The following is a 17712-nucleotide window of genomic DNA, read 5'->3' on the forward strand; positions in this document are numbered from 1 at the left end:
ACAGCTGAAAAGATAGAAAGAACCCCCCCAAAAGGTTTAAAATCCTTGCACCATCAAGGTCAGTTCACAACCCCGTGTAGCTTTTGAGTCAGAACTGGGACCATTTGCTTTATTTTTGTCACTTCCAAAATGATGCAGCTAAATAAGGGATTGCCCATAACGCAAAGGATTCACTGACCATTTGTGAAGACAACAACATGACAGGGCCTGCTCAACATCACATTCACCCCTGTTGCAACTCCACAGGCATCAACAATGGATGCAACAGGGCAATGCCCTGACAGACACATCCTAAATAGGAATCCAGCCCTGACTTGCCAATGAAACTGGCTGATCAAAAAAAGATATTCCCAGTGTCAACACATCCCTTTTTCAGAGAGGGGAGGAAAGAGGGCTGGCTCAGATGTATTAAGGGAGAAGAATTTATCAGGTTTGCTATGTGATATTGCCACTATCTTCACAGTACCTCCAAACAAGCTCTGCTTGCTGAATTCAACTCACTGGAATCCAAATAAAAAAGAATCCCTGTGCACCTACACAGAGCTGCTGCTTTTAGTTACTTCATTTTCTAGCTTTTTGTGGGGTTTAATCCTGGGGACAAATCATCTTTGGAGGAGGTGAGCATAATTCTCTTTTCCCAGCACAGGGGGTCAAAGTTACTCAGTTACATTTGAGTAATTCAGGTAGCGGGAAATAGCAGCCTATTAATTTCCAGTTTGTCTGCTGCACATTCTGGAGTCAAAGCCTGTAGCATGCCTGGAGTGATACATACCTTCCAGAGGCTTCTTGCTTTCAGTTTGGGTTCCTCTGTTACTAAGCACATGCTTAGGTTTTGCACCACTCTCCTCTGGCTTATCTTTGGCCTAAAAATGACAGGGGAACACAAAAACAACAGTTACAGCCAAGAGTGTCTAATTCCCACCAGGTTCCTCCAACTGTGTAGGCATTCTGACTCTGTAAATTGGACACTAACACCTCTTAACTTCTGAATTTTTAGTTACTGCTGTGTTTATTTCCTTCTTCCAATCTCTCTCTGCTTTTGCAGGCAGTCATACTTCTAAAACAAGATGACACAGATTAATACATTAGCTCATGGCTTTCCAAAATTTTCACTGTCATAGCTTTTGCCCCCTGTCATCCTTACTCATATGGATTAAAAAGCATGACATGTGAGACATGAGAGAGTAGAAAAAGAAATGATACTTTATTTCTGTTGCTTTTTCGCTGGTGACAGAATGAAAAGTAATGTCTCTGAATATATTTGTCAAAACCTATTTGTCTCAAGGCATCTAAAAATTCATAATTTGATCTGATAGAGGTGATACCAAAAAAGAGCCTCTAGCTTTATGGCAACTCTTGTGTATGTTCTTGACATTTCACATGTCACCTTTGGAATGATTAAAAACAGATTTATTGTCTTTTAGAAGCAGATTTTAATTTTTAAGCAAAGTTCTTCCCCCAATTAATTTGAAAGGAGGAATCTTTCTTAATAACACCACTAAAGACTTAATACAGCAACACATTTATAGTAAAATTAAAACTAAATAATATTTAGCAAAAAGCGTTGCACGAAAATAGGAAAAGGCATAACATACCTTGTGGCTGGCATTTAGTTAAAAATCTAGTGATGAGCAGCCTCCTATCCTTATTTCTACAAGCAAATGAGTAACATGTAAAATATTTCTGCAGATAACTGATTACAAGATAGCTGCACATCAGCCCTTCATCTGTTAGTAAAAGCAGTTAAGTCCATGCACCAACCCTACAGATTGCACAGAGCCTCCCCACCTCCCCCTTCCCAGAAAACAAAACACCCAAAGAGTAAAAGTAGTAAAAAATCATTACCATTTTTATTACAGCTCTAAGCAAACCTGCAACAATGACCAGGGTGAACATTATTCTTGCAAAATCCTACATGCAAAGAAAGCCTTGGGTAAGTGACAGTTTAATGCTGGTGGGTTTTTCTGTCTGTTTTCAAGTAAGAAGTCAGAGGTTTGGATCCTATGAAGCTTCAATTCATAGTCTTTTATTAATTTGACTCCAACCCCACAAAGCTTCTTCCATAAGCATTCCCACGGCATCCCTGGAATGCTGTCATAGCATCAACCAACAGCTTCACCCAGAAATGCAAACAGGGCCTCCCCACTCCCCCCACCCGAGCCAGCCCCCTGAGGAGCAGGACACTGTCATGAACAGCAAAGGCTGGAAAACAGAAACAAGCAAGCAGCAAGTTCTCTTCTGTGCAACCCCCACACAACTGTGGAGCTCTTTGGACGTGTCTGTGCTGCCATCACTCAACAGGAAGCAAAACCAGACCAAAGCTGGCACATGGCTCAGCAGGATTTGTTTCCAAGTTCACCTGTGCTTTGCTCCACGTTACCCAGCTGGGTCACGTACACAAGAGACCTCACTAATTCAAGCCTAGTTCAGCCTGGGATCAAAGCACAGACATATCTTAAGGTCTTATAACTGACCTTTTGCTCCAATTTCAAAAAGTGTTCATGACCAGGAAAAAAAAAGCAGAACAATGATGGGCATATTGCGAAACTGGACTTTGCCATAAAACTGCTTGCCCAGCACACCCTGTCTGTTCTCCAGCCCAGGAAGAGGTCAGAGCCTGGGACACTGACCCCCAGCCCATCCCAGGCCACCAGGCCACCACCAGCAGGCCATTTCCCCTCTCAGTCTCTATCTGCCTGTCTACAAAACTTGGATGGAGCTCTGAGCTCCTTCCATCTCCTTTTGTAAACATGGATGTGTGTGCACGGTGGCTGCTCCACAACTAATCCCACCAGTATGCCAGGAGTCCTTGTGAATCCTTCCTCCAGTATTCCTCACATGACCTCCTGTTATTTACATCCCTCCTTACTGCTCTTTTCACTTGGACAATCTGGAAACAGAACTAGTTAATCTTCTTTCTGCTCCTCTTCCCCTGGCCATTGACACACTGTGTGCCAGTTCAGTCCAAGGTGTAAATCAGGCAAAGGACAGTGTCTGTCTCCAGGCATTCTGCAGTGTCTGCAGGCAGTGACTTGGAACAATGCAGCTTTAACCAAAAATATCAAACATTCCCATTTCTCAAAAAACCTGTAGAACTGAAATTGGAACTGCAAGTACAAGCTTTATCCAGATTTAAGGTTGATAACTAATGCATAATTTATTGTTCTCAATACTAATGGAAATACTTTATAAATTCCTCTGTCTCCTAACAGTCCAGTTCACTTGTCAGATGTTGGCACATAAAAAAGGGAGACCAGCAGAGCACTCAGAAAGACCAAAAAGGTACTCTGGCACTGAGCACTGCCCTGTTTTTCTAAAAGTTTAGATGTACCTTCCCATCAAAACATTTTACAGCTTTGGTGAAAAATATTTTGATTAAGATACAAATGGACATTTTCATTTGAGCTAAATTCTCCTTACTGTAATCACACCCCTACATCCAAAGAAATTCTTGGAATGAATAAACAATGAAAACAGCTCTTGCAGTTTTCCTCCCTCTCATCCCCATGGTGGGATACAAGCCATTATGAAAAATGGAAACTCCCATTAGCTAAAACTAATTTCAGATGCCTGTTACTTCTAAAAAACAAGGTTCATCTATTTCAAAACGCTGTATCGACTATGCACTGGTCTTGCTTGTTCCTCCCTCACTGTTCTCAACTATTAAGAAATCCTCAGGAACTGATGTCTAGGACTTGCATGCACAAGAACTACTTGATTTCAGGAGTGAACAATGTTGATGGAGATGATGAAGTCATAGCTGCATTGTAAAGATGCAGCTAAAGACAATTTAGATGTCTAAGGACATTTAAACCTGCTCAGAAACACAATCATAAGTCAGCACAGGTTTTAGTAACTGGTGCTTTGTTCAGGATTCATGAACAAGGAAATAGAAGCCTCTTCCAATAAAAAATGCTTCACTTCCACTGGGGCCTCAATTCAGTCAATTTGAGTGACATTGCTGAGCTTTGAGCACTGGTAGAAGCTGTTTTCCTTTAGAGTAGCAATCTACTTCTCACACTTGTTACAGGACTGCCTGGCACACTTCAGGAACCTCAAACATTGGACTGCAAGGTGTGTTTGGGGCTTGGTCCCCACCTTGAGAGCCTTGCAATTCAAAGGTCACAGCAGTAACCTGTAACAGCAACACTGAAAGGAAAACCTGAATTATACATTATGCAAGAAATCAACAGGAGAGCCTAAAGCCCTGATACATCATAAAGTAAAATATGAAGAATAGTAAAACTAAACCAACCTCAACAGGAATTTCCAGCAGACTCCCCTTCTTCCAGGGCACAATGCCTTTGAGAATAAAATCCACTACTTTAGAATTTTTTAATACTTCGCCCACAAATGTAATAACTTTATCCAGGGTATCAACCCTTTTCTCTATCTTTGCCAGCCTCTCCTTATGCTTTGAGGCATCTAGCTGGGCAGCTTTCATCAGCTTCAACACTTCTGAGCATATGCTGTGGACGTCAGCCTGGTGAGCACTGTCCGATACCTTTAGGCCTTTCTGCATCGCATCTGTGTCAGCAGGAGCTGCTCGGGATACTGCCAGCTTGCTAATGCCTTTTTCTACATCATCAATGCCTCTGTTAACCTGCTGCAGTTTGCCTGTCAGATCTTCTTGGAAGTGCAACAGTCTGTCCATCTTTTCATTCAGGAGGTACAGTTTTTTGTCCACCGTGCTTAGACTGATCACTTTTGCAGGCTGTAACTTTGTCAGGGCACTTCCCTCTGCGAGGTCCAAGCTGCCCGCAGACATTGCGTCCAGAGAGCAGGATGTCAGACAGATTAGGCTGCCTTTTCATTAATCATAAATTAGAAAATGAGGCTCTGAAAGTTCATCTTCTTCAGCTATTCCTATACCAGACAACCTCACTTACTGGAGTCGCTAGAGCATATCATGAGATAGCCACTGCACAAAAGATTTATTTCTGTGTTATCTATTTCTTACTGTGGGCTTTCAGTGATGGAAGTAATTTGGCACCAGACTATGTTTTCTTGGGCCTCCTTGACGTCACAAAACCATTTAAAATTCTTTCTCGAGTGGCTGTTGATAGGCAAGCATCTTAACAATTGCCAATGCCTGCGCAGGCCTTCGGGGGAGGAGGATTGTTTTTATGACCAGTTTTAGTCCTGTGATAATGAAAAGGTGCTAGAACATTTCCCTTCATTAAACAGGAAAACTATATAAGTAAATTTGCTGGCCTTGTGCTAAACCTTGGAAGAATTCTGCTTGGTAGCATGGCTGCAGAGCACCCATCATAGAACAGGGTATGCTCTTTGGGTTGGCTGGCACTTGAATTCAAAAATAGAGCACAATGACAATGATCTGAAATACGTATCTAGCACCAGCATGTCTCTGTCAACTGAAACTTCTAAAATTAAATCTTTCTCCTGGGTTATGAAAATGAACCACGTTAAAAAAATATCAGAATGAAGGCACAGCAGAATTAGTCCAACTATTAGCAACAAAACTATTAAATCATAAATCTTGAAGGATTTGTTGCGGACTTGCTTTTCGCTTCTGAATCACAGCATATCTCCTACAACAATTACAGTCACTAGAGAACAGAATCACTTCATAGTGCACAGCCCCCACTGCCACAGTTCTGAATGCTTTAGAAACATTAATGAATGTATCCTTACAGTACAGCACAGAGGGCGAGTCAGTTCTCTTCCACAGAGGATGAACTGTGGCAACAAGAGAGAAAGCAGTTTGTCCCATGCCAGATGTGACATTGTGTCACACGACTCTGCCCAGTTCTCCTGGGTCCCTTTTTCCTGCTGTGTGTCCCTAGAGCAGGGAGGAGAAACCAGTGGGGAAACCCTGATGCTGCAGGAGTCCTGGTGAGACAGGACAATGGAATCACATCAAAGCCGTGGGCTTTGGGATACTGAGCATCCCTTCACCTCTGATCCCCTCCTCATTGTTTGGATGGGGCATATGGAAAAAAAAAGTCATTCTTGAAGTGAATTTCTTATATAAGATAGAACATTCTAGACATTAAAATCCTTCCCACAGAGTAGTAGGAGCTTTAAAATTATCCACTCAAGACAGTGTTGAGTCCTTGACACTCCTTTACAATTTCTACCTTTACAATAAAAAACCCCCTCTATTTTGCTACATCTATCATCATATAATTAAAGCCAACCTGGTGATTCTGTGACATTCAGAGGCCAATAACTGCCTTTACAAAACATACTAAAACCTTTAAGACTTGGACTGTTCATCACCTTCATGGGAGAGTTTGAATAGAAAGCAACGACTTTGGAAGAAAACTTGGCTTGGGAGTTGGCATTTCATGCCACGTCACTTCTCCTGACCAAAAAAAAGAAGTATTTTAAAGTCACTGGTGTTTTCACACTGGCCTGGGATTGAATGGCATAAGTTTTATGATATGTATGTACAACTCTATCTTGAAAGTTTAGGACATTGGCAATAAGAGACTTTCAACTCTACTCTCACTGCACTTAAAGAAACTCTTCTACTGCATTTAAAGCCAAATGCCTCTAAGTAATAAATTCTTTCAAGCCTACCAACATCCTTGATGACAAATAAACAAAACAACCAACATATTAACTAAATCAAGAGTACCTGCTGAATGTTGTCCTCTTAGGAACAAAAAGAAATTTTTTTTTTTTTTTAACTGAAGCAGATACTAAAATGTTGTATTTAAAGTCAGGCAACTTACACCAAATGCTTCAATAAGGAAACCTGGCCACAAAAGTCAGTCCCAGTTGCATACTCAGAACTCAAGTTGCCACCACCAAGGTGCTATTCCAGGCACAGCGCGGCCATGAAACAATGCAAATACAACCAAAGTGCACAACTGGCCTCTGTGTGTGCTTGTGGGCAGACAGGAGCCCTGCAAAATCCTGCATTACCTCCTTAGTTATTTAACAATTGAGAGCAAAAAGCTTTAATGCTGCCCAATTGTTATTAACTCTTGCTATTAGCTAAGTAACTGATTATTTAACCCTCCTCACATACAATGGACTAGTGGTAAACGCTGTGTAAAACAAAAAGTAGGACTTCAAAAACAAAAATGAAAAAGGAAATCTCTGAATTTATATTAGTTTATACAAACAGACTTGCATGATTGGAACTGAAGGGGCACAAACCATCTCTTTCTCCTGCAGATTCAGCCACATGCCCTGTGTTCTCCAGCCACAGGGAACAGATTTCACCACCTGACACCTGCTCGAACAGTGCACTGGGAGATGTTTAAGATAATGCACTATGGAGAAGTCTTGCTACAAATACAGTAATGTAGCAAATATTCCTTGCTAGTGTTGTCCGAGGTGCAGGAAAGATACAGCCAAAACTGCCTCCTATTCAGATACAGCCCTTCAACTTATTACACTACTTTCATCGTGCTGTGCATCCATAAGCAACTGCAAAATTATAGGTGGGGTGAAGGACAGAGAAGAAGGAAACCTCACTTGGACCATAGTGAAAACTGTTAAACATCTATCACAAAGTTAAGGTCAGCTTTTCTTTTTTGATTTTCATTTTCTCCTCCACTCTCTCCCCTTTCAAACTGCTGGCAAACACACAAAAAGAAAAAACACCTCTGGCACATCTAACTGGTTGTTTTGTCTTCAGGATATGCTCAAATGCTGGCAAAAAAAATCTTTTATTCCTTTTGCTTTGAATTACAAAAGCAGGCAATTGTTGTTCAAAACAGTGATTTAGTGCCCAGTGTTTGCATCTTGCTTGAGCAGCCTGGAGAGAGCATTCAGTTCCATTGTCAGTCTCAAGCCTTTCAATACTTACCAAAAAATAAGGGAAAAATCCTAAACTGCCTGACTCCACATCACAGACAAACAAAAAGCACATTGTTGTGACAAGTGCGACAGCCAATTAAAGTCACTTTTTCTTTGGGTGGAGCTATTGCTTATAATGACAATTTGCACTTAGATACTGCAACACACAGTGCTGCATCTTCAGTACCCCCCAAATGACATGAAGTGTTGTATGAGCAACAAATACTGTGAGCAGTGGGTGCTGCAGGACCTCTGTAAAGGGCAGAGTTATGCTCAGTCACCCCATATTGCCATTGCCGAAAAAAAACCGGGGATCAACGAGACTCCACCATAGTCTGGATGTAATTTGAATAGTTTCTGATAAAATTGGTCTCCCGTGGATTCCTGCTCATTTCTTCCAGGTAACAAAAAATAAACACTGTGATCTGGAGTGTGTAGGCAACTGCCTCTGCTCCATTATCTGCTGAACTGAAATGAACTCATCAGATATCTTTAAAATACCTCCAAGGCGTCAAGTATCTCAAGAATACAGAGAAAAGGAACACAAATGCTGGAGAACCAGAACTACTAGTGACCTTGAACTGATGATGTCAAAGATACTTCTATTCTCAAGGGGGGAATGAGAGTTTATTCCTCTTTGGCTCACACTCCACACACACTCTCCCAGCTGGAAAAGAGAGATGTCAGAAAACAAGAGAAAAATTCAAATTCAACACAAAAATCCATCACATGGCAGTTCAGTTACGATTCTTCCTTGCTAGCTCTGACTCAAAGGAAGAAAAAAACCACAAAGACGGGGTGAATAGAAAATAGAAAGTACAAAAGAAATAAATAAATCCACAGCATGTACTAAACTGACAGCAGAGGCTTATACCCCAAACAAGAAATGTCACAGAGGTTAAAACCAGCTGCTCAAGCAGATCATCTCATTAGATTGTTGCATTGCTTCCAACAGCACTGTAAAACTGGAGATGGCTGAGGGCATGTCGGTAAATGAAAAAACAACTTTTTCTATGGTCTATAAAAAGTCAAAGCTTAATAGAGAACTTGAAGGCTTTGGGAGAAGTCTGCAGGGGTTGCAATGTAACAGAGCTCTAAGAAGATGGAGAGCTCAACGTGGCAAAGCCTCGGGAGCTTACAAAAGGGAAAACTAAAGTAGATAAGCTAAAAACAATCTGGCTACATCTGCTAAACACTACTCAGGCAAAAAAATACTAACAAATATCTTTTACGTTTTTAGAAAACAGATGTCAAGTTTTTCAAGTCACACTGGAAATCTACTTAATCTGTATCGAATTGATGCAGCTCATTAACATACACTTGCTAAATTTTTCCCCCAGCAAATGAAAGGCTAATTGAACCTTTTAAGGATGCCCAAACTTTTGAAAAATTAAGCCTAATTTCTCATGAACAGCACGAAAGGTAATAAATTATGTCCACAGAGTAATGGTGCAGCAACAGAGCAATTCTTACAACAACAACAAGCACAAAACAGGCACTGGCTCTAATTCAGAGGAATAACTTCCAAGGACAAGATATGCCATAAAGTCTGGGTAAGTCCATCTGGTTCAATAGTTGGGTTTCCTGCTGAGACCAGATCGTAGTAGGAACTAGACCACACCTGCCAAGAACCTGACACTGATGTTATCACCCATGTTGGCTGTTGGTTGAAATCCACCTGCACAGTAAAAGGGTCTCTGAAGCACTACTGGCATCCCCAAGTGACCCTGGTGTGATACAGTTCAATATTGCCTATTTCTGTGTATTTATGAGAAAAAACTGTTAACACAGCAGGTTAGGAAACACTCTTTCAAGTCCTGCCTCCATCCCCCACCTCCATTTTATTCCTTTTTCAGACTACTGACCCTAGGGACAGCGCTCCCAGGCAGTGGCACAGCTAAGGATAGGTTACTGATCCCAGGTCATGTGCACCATTGTAATGCATCTCTGCCAGGCAGCTGACAGCAGAGAGCTGAACAGATCAATTATGACATTTCATTTACATCAAAGAGATGAGATTTATAGATAACACTGTTTACCATTTGCTCACATGGCTTACCAAGATCCCCAAAGTCCTTCCACCAGGTTACTTTGCCTCTCAGGAGGCCAACAAGAGCATCTGCTGCCCATCCACATTCACTCACTCAACCCCAGAGTTTATTCTTGCCACCAAGTCTGTTGCCCACAGAAACTACATTAGGAAGCTCACTACTTTTAATTTTCATTCTTTCAATTTTTTTTTTTTAACTGAAGCAGATACTAAATTATTTAACTAACTTGGTCCAGAAGAGCGGTAACTGGCAATGCTTCCCTGCTGTGGTGATAAGGATTCACCCTCCCACTCCTCCAGACCCTCCACCACAGAGCTCACCCTTGGAAACTGAACAGAAAAGTCATGTTGGTCACTCTGCTTTCCCCAAATTTCAGTGATTTTATATCTAATGCAGTCAGTTCCTCATAAAAGCTGCTGATTTTAAGGGTCAGTCACAAAAGCTACCCTTGGATTCAAGAAGCCTCTCATTTACAAGATGCTTTCTCACTGCTCCAAGGAGCTCAGCAGAGAACCCTGAGGCCCATTTTACACCCATCAAAAGCCCTTGTGCCTGTGGGAGTTTGCTCAGGTACAAGTTATGGTAAGTCAGCAGGATCTGCCATAACACAGAAGAGTAGCCTGGGCTGTGCAGTAATACCAACAGGAATAAAATCAAAGCAAAAGTAAATTCTCGTCACTGAAGTGATGTGATAGGGCCTCTCAGGACACGTAGATAGGGAACAGACTTGCTACTCAAGAAAGGGTTATTTCTAGACAGTCAACTTTTCTGAAAAACAAACTTGCATAATCCAGAACTTGTTCCAAAACACATTAAAATCAGCACAATTGTTCTTGCTGACTTGAAATTTGACTGGCTTCAAATCAAATCCCTCAGAAAGGGCTCTGCTTTGCCAGCAGCACATTTTTGTTTGAGAAGAAGAAAATCCCCACACTGCACCGTGCTTTGTGCTGTCTTCTGCTCCCTTACTACTTTGGAAGATCTTTGTAGCTTCAAGTTTGAAAAATTACCACAAAAATGTACGCTCAGAGCTGTACTAACTTGTCAATTTGTAACCATTGTTTCCATCTTCGCCTTTCTCACCACCACGACTGACAACTGCTGTAAGAATACATTTTAGTACTTTCTTTGCTTCTCCACTTATATTTCCCAAGTTGAAAGGCAAGAATCCTGTCCCCCAGCTACCCTGCTGCCCTTTGCAGTTACTGACTGAGGAAAGATCCCCTTGAGCACAAATTTACATTTCATTGGTTTAAGTCTTTGACAGGTAAAACACACAAGCACCTCAAATCATGTGGGATAGCACTGGAATTTAAGTGAACTAAGTGTCCATGGCAAGGCAGCCTCCAGCCCCACAAACCCTCTGACCGGAGTTCTGTGTCCCTTGGCTGGGGGACACACACTCTGGGAAAGTGTGTCCCAAGTCATTGTAAAAGCAGTTAGTGCCTTCATTTCAGGCCTTGTGTAAGCTGGACTCTCAGTTACTGATTTTTTTTCCTCTCACATTCCCACCTGACTGCTCCTGTTGTGGTACAACAAACACCAAATACTGTGTTCACTGTTCCTTGCTAATAATGGCCTTTACTGGAACCTAACAATGGGAGATTTTTAATTTTTTTTTTAAATAAGAACATTTGAAATTGTTACTCCCCACTAATAACCAAAACACTATGTTAAGGAAATCCTGCCCTATACTTATCTGCCCTATAATGAAGTCTGTTATGTGCTATATTCACCTGCTGATTTAGATCTCTCTGACATTTTGCTTTGACGTCATTCACAAACACAGGAATAACTTCATCACTTCAGGCTTAGGCTCAACACAAACTCTGCTTTGAAAAAGATTCAGAATAGAAGAGTTTGTGTACAGAAACTGATGGTTTTGCAAACTCTTTTCAGTAATCAAATACTCACAGAGAAGCCACTTTGGGTGAATGTTTAAATGTCTGGCAAAAAACAGAGAAATTGGTTTTCATCAACTTAGAATATGCAGGAAATAAACAAAAGAATGTCTAAAAGAACATTATCCCACATGTCAGTGGAATTGCAGAACGCAGCTAACAACAGGAATCAAGCTTCTCAGAGCAAGGCATGAGAAGGCAATTTTTAAAGTTTATCTTTCTAAAGCAGACAGCTTAAGAACAGTTGGGTGTGAATTAGAAGCTTTGAATTTAGGCTCCAGTGGTATGGCTAAGCACGGTGATCCATTTTTCCACCTGAAGTTAATTTATCAGTACAAATATCCAGTAAGAACAGAAATCCAGAGCACATTTGGTGCAGCCATTTCCACTCCCAAGACACTAAATACCCCCTAGTGCTTCTCTGAAAGACTTCTGTCAGAACTCAGGAAGTTTTGCTTCTGAACCACCTTGCTACCTTAAATCAACAGCCAGCAGACTCCAGAGTATTAATTTTAAGCAACCACATAGACATTTCTCTGCCCTCATAAAAGGCTCCTCAATTAAAACTAATAAACCATCGATTTTGGAATTCTGCTGTTAGATCAGTTAAATTAATCTCCAGATGCATTGCAGAGACAGCTGCAGTGTAAACCCAGACACACTGATTATCAGTGCTAGACTACAAAAACAGCCCCAAGTCCTGGCACCATAAAGCCAAAATCACTCAGAGGAAAGCAAGCAAATAACACTGCTGATAAAAGATCCAGGATATAAATGGTTTGGATTTCATATTAGTTGATATCAGGAGTATTTGTCACTAAAGGGTAGTAGGGCAGTTCCATAGACAAATATAGTAACAGTACATCAAGATCTTCTCAGTGTGAGAAATTAGGAGAGTAGTTAAAACTCTGGGCTGGATGCTGGAAAAGGCTGCAGAAATATTCTGCAGAGGTAAGCAAGTTACAGCTGGCAAGAGTCTGTACACACAGTCCCTGAAAAAGGTGAAATACAGAGGTCCCTCATTCTTGTTCAGCCACAAAAAGAAGGACAGGAAAATTCTGAAAAAGTCTGTCTGAACTGAATCTAGTGAAGACTGGATCCTATGAAATTCTGCATTTCCCATTACCCAGATAAAAGGTCCCCGAACAGGCTCAGTGGCCCACAGCCATGACTGGCAGCTTTCTACCTGCCTTACCAAGAGAAGCCATCACTGATGGCCATGGCAACAACTGCCTCATGGGGAGGGACGGCCCAGTCAGCCACCTGGTAACTTGTGCCGGTGTTTTCATAGGATCAATGAAGTTGGAAAAGAGCTCTGAGATCACAGAGTCCAACCTATGACTGAATACCACCACGTCAGCTAGACCATGGCACTAAAACTGATAATTTCTAGCCCTAAGACTGATAATTCTGTATGAGGCAAACCCAGAAACAAGAAGGTCGGTCACTCATCAAATCTGTAGCAAACTGTTTTCTTTGTACAGCAAGACAGGTCAAGGAATATGCAATTCAAGCTGTGCTGATTCCCAAAGAGGTGCTGAGAATTAACCAGGACCCTGAAGGTTCCCACACTGGGCTTCTGGTGACTTTAGTTGAAACTGGGGACAGGAACCCACCAGGAAAATATTCAGAACGGAGAAATTTATAGAAAAAGGGCATTTCTTTTTAACTCTACCCAGCCCCATACAATACCAGTGAATGTGCCATGACAGTGCTGGAAGGAATCAGGTCTCTGAAAGGAAGCATTCAGGATCTGAAGTCAGACACATGCCCAAGTTGGATGAGCCAGAAAGCACATGTACTGCTCAAGCCTGAACAACAAAACAAGGACACAAATGAGAGTGAAAGGTGAGCCACAAATATAGAAGACAACAGCAGGAAGAGCAGCTTGCTCCTGCTATCTCAATTCAGCCATGGATAAGGTGAAAACAAACCTGCTTTGTAATGTCAGAGACTATATATAGTTTACTACTCTAGTTTCTGGGATATGAACTGTCTGAAAGGATACTCAATAGAATATATTTAGACTGCAGACCACTATTCACTGGTGCAAAATTTAAATCAGAACACATGACATCTTTGAGTTCCTGCAAGGCCTGGAAGACAATGCTAACAACCAAGATGCTCAGAAACTTTCCGACCATGTATTTTTTCTAAAAATCCCAATCCTTCAAAATGGGTTACCATTTCCATTCATTTTTTTTCACTCTGCCTGCCTTCCTGCTAGCTCTCCATAGCAGTGTGCACAGAGCCTGCCAAAACTCTGGACCCCGGGATGGTCATTTAGGTCTCTGCAGTTCACACACTGCCCCAGAGCCTGGGATCCCAAATCTGCTCTGCAGAGGAGAGGAGTGACTCCCCAGGTAAACAGGAGCCTGAACTGCAGGTGTCAAGGCCTATCCCAGCAGCTCTGTACCCCAAGCATCAGCTACACAAAATGGGAGACAAATGTTCAAAGAGATTGAAACAAAGGTGATTGTTGCACAGTGCAAGTCATTCAAAAACAGTCACACAAAGGTCAACATGTGAACCAACAGTACCTGAGGAGTTCCAAATAACCCTACACAGGATTCCCAGAAAAAATAGGTCTGAGTAGAGAAAGCAGCAAGATGTAACCCAAAGAAAACCCAAACCCAATCCACAGAGTGGAATGCATACCCCCAACCACAAACATGAAGTAGGAGAGAAGCATCAAGATTAGCTTATGTGAAAGACTACAGGACTTCAGGTATCTCATTAAGTGGCTGTGTCCTAAAATAAGAGTCAGGTCCAACAAGTCAACAGAAGAAAGACAGCAGCACCACCAAGGTTAAAAGGATTGATGCAGCTGATCATCAAAGCTGTTCAGCTCAAGGAAATGAAAATCCTAAAGGAATTATAGGCAATTTGGTCTTCAGGCACGTCAGAACACTCCTATCACTGCCCCTTATAAGTCCAATTAAAATCAGAAACGCAAAATGCGTCATCTTATTGCTTGAGCATGAACTACCCCCTCCACTGTACCTCTGAGCAATAACAGAGATTCCCAAGCAATCTGTAAACACACACAGGCCACTGTTTACAGAACTGCCTGGGGTTGTGAGTCCTTCCATAACAGCCCAGTCAGCTGAGCCAGGCACTCAGCTGAGTACAAGCAGGCAGCTCACCAAGTACCAGCCCAGAAGGAGACTATAGTCCACAAACATGCAAACAACAGGTTTCACACTGCAACCACTGCAGTCAGAACCACACAGACACATCCTGCTGGAACAGGCTCAGACCCAACTTGTAGGCTGACATTCTACATGGGAGAAGAGCTTTCACTAGGGTACTTACAGATCAGAGCAGTTCTCACCAACTTTACTAAGAATGGACACATGGTCCAAAGCACTGTTCATCCTTACATGCTCTCTGATGGTCATATCCCTCCAAAAGCAGCCTTCTCTTTATAATGTTCTATGACTTTGAGTAATAGCTTTGTGAACAAAACAGAGAATGATTTTCCAAGAGAATAACATAATGAGTTTGATCAACTGGCCAGAGTGATGTAATGCAGTGCAAGACATCCAAAACAAAGTTGGTTTTGATTCTTAGCTCATTGAGAACATGGAAAGCCAATAAATCAAACTAAATCTAACATAACATTTACCTGTGGACCTTAATGTCATTTTCAGAAGAGAAGCACCATTATCACTAGTTTTACAGAAAAGGAAATTGAAGTAATGAATATGAAAGAATTACTCAGTCACCCAGCAGATCAATTACAGAGAAACAAGATATTCTCAATCTCATTATAGTCTTCATTCTACTGCAAAACATTAACTCTCATCTGCACAGAGCCAAGCACAGAATGCCATATAGACAGATAACTGCAGGACTGACTTTTTTTCCCCAAGACATGACTAGTCCAAAAACCCCCAGCTTGTTTGCTTGGATGGTTCTAAGGCCACTCTCTGTAGTCCTTCTGGAAATACCTTTCATTTGCACTCCTTCAGAAATAAGCACGAGAAAATTTCACATATTTCAGGCTGTCTAATATCTTTGACAGAAAGCTGAACACAAACAATTTAAACACATCATTATCTCTTCAACACGAAGAACAGTTGAGTAGTATATTCAAATTAATAGACCAAAACATTTTTCTGCTACATGGTCGTAAATATGCAATAAATCATGTGGCCTCAGGAATATGAAACGTGTCTGGTCTTCCCAGCCATTTTGTTTCTTATGTAATATATGATAACAAAAAAGATCAAATTGTACTCTTGGCTATATTAAATCCACTACATGTCATTACATTAGGTGAATTTAAGACTTTGAAACGATATCCTGCTTGTTGAAATCAGTAGATATTTTGTCCCTTTCTTCAACTGGCCCAGAATATGGTTAATTACTGTTGATTTAGTTCATTTACTCCATTGATTCTTAAAAACAAAGCTGATTACAAATACAAACTCTTTAAGAGAACTCATTATAGCTATTGTTGAACAAAATATATGAGGAAATCCTTTCTTCAAAATTTTGAAACAGAACAGTCTTAAAAAACCACAACAATCTGATCTATTCTAAATTAAAATGCAACTCCTACAATTACTTTTTTTTTTAATGACTTAAACATTATTACATGTACATGGCATTCTTCTTAAAGTTGCTTAAGTCTATTTTCTGCCACTGGTCTTTTCAGCAACTTAAAAAGTAGGTAAATACAAACAAACTGCAGAAAACACTTTTCCTAGACTTCCTACAACTAGTAACCAAAATTTAACTTCACAGATAGCTTGAAATCACAGTGGGTTTTGATGAACAGCTTACAAAAGTAGAAAAGCAGATTCCCATTCTCTCTTCCACCAGTGGCTTCTCTACGTCTCTGCTCTCACAGGGTCGATTGCGGTTCAGCTTTGGGAGACAGACTCTCTTTGGCTTTGTTTTCCTCAGACCTCTGCACAACGGGGTTCTGCTCCCACAACTTTCCAGGACTATCCCAGAGCACCCTTTGAGGAACTGCTTGCCCACTGATTGCACTGCTTTTACCACAGGTCAAACGGGCTCACGCAGGATTTGGCTCCTCATGAAATCACCTCAGCGTGAGCCTGCCCGACACGTTCACTGTCTTAAAACTCACAGATATACAACAACTAAAGCAAAAAGCTGTACCAACTGACCTCCACATAATTTGAATGTCAGCCTGGAATCCTATACAACAAATATTCCACTCAGAATAAAAAGTTTTAATGTGTCAAGGCTCTCCCGAAAAGTAAATTTATTTACAAAGGCGAAGCCTGCACTCATCATTTCAGAAACACCTCCTTGACACTGGCAGGTGTTCTGCAAGCCAACAGACTGCACAACCTGGCCAAGAATGTCAAACACACCTCACCAAAGGCACAGAAAGCAAAACTGCGCCATCCAGAAAGTTTTCCCTTTCCAACTTGGCTCACAATAAAGCTCTGAGGAGTCCCTTACCGTGAATCTCTTTATGTAATCAGAAACACAAAATCCTCCCATGCTCAAACGAAGGGATCTGTGCAGGGAAGATTCTTGATATAAAGTTCCCATTCTGCTTGGCTTGTCTGGTGGTCACCCAGGTATCCTGCAGCCTTTTACTGAATAAAGCTTCACAGCCTCCCTGGGTCTTGCTAGAATTCTGCTTGTGTGATAAACCAGGCATTTCATCTTATCTACCCCTACGACAGGCATTTCAATCATTTCACTGCCCTATCAGCAGCACTAAGTTCTATCTGTATCCCAGCAGCTCACTTCCTGAATCCCTGATAACAGATTCTCCAGGGCACGGAAACAACACAAGATGACAGTCACATCTCGGCAGTCACTGAACAGTTCCTTCTTTGCATTTCTCTGCTCCCTGACTTATTTTCGTCCAGTTTTACTTTGCTTTGGCTGTGACTTAAGGACAGCAAGTTTCCTTCAGCCAAGCAGCGACAAAACTGTCACTTATCCAACTGCTGTTCTTTTTTCCAGTGACACTGGTAGCTGCTGCAGGATAT

At 41.4% G+C, this 17712-nt stretch overlaps 1 protein-coding gene across 1 annotated transcript in view; it reads right to left on the reverse strand.

Annotated features, from left to right (window-relative positions):
• The window catches only part of MYLK3 (myosin light chain kinase 3), a 34603-nt gene extending 17296 nt beyond the window's left edge, over positions 1-17307 (reverse strand). Inside the window, exons 1-2 of the mRNA XM_027685009.1 lie at positions 17171-17307; positions 773-863 (exon numbers count right to left, since the gene is read on the reverse strand). Of these exons, the coding sequence (XP_027540810.1) occupies positions 773-863; positions 17171-17263 (184 nt within the window). The 5' untranslated portion in view covers positions 17264-17307. The remainder of the gene's footprint in view (positions 1-772; positions 864-17170) is intronic.
• Positions 17308-17712: the final 405 nt, after the last annotated feature.

Source organism: Neopelma chrysocephalum, unplaced genomic scaffold, assembly GCF_003984885.1.
Source record: "Neopelma chrysocephalum unplaced genomic scaffold, ASM398488v2 Primary Assembly neopelma1_68, whole genome shotgun sequence".
Lineage (NCBI taxonomy): Eukaryota > Metazoa > Chordata > Aves > Passeriformes > Pipridae > Neopelma > Neopelma chrysocephalum.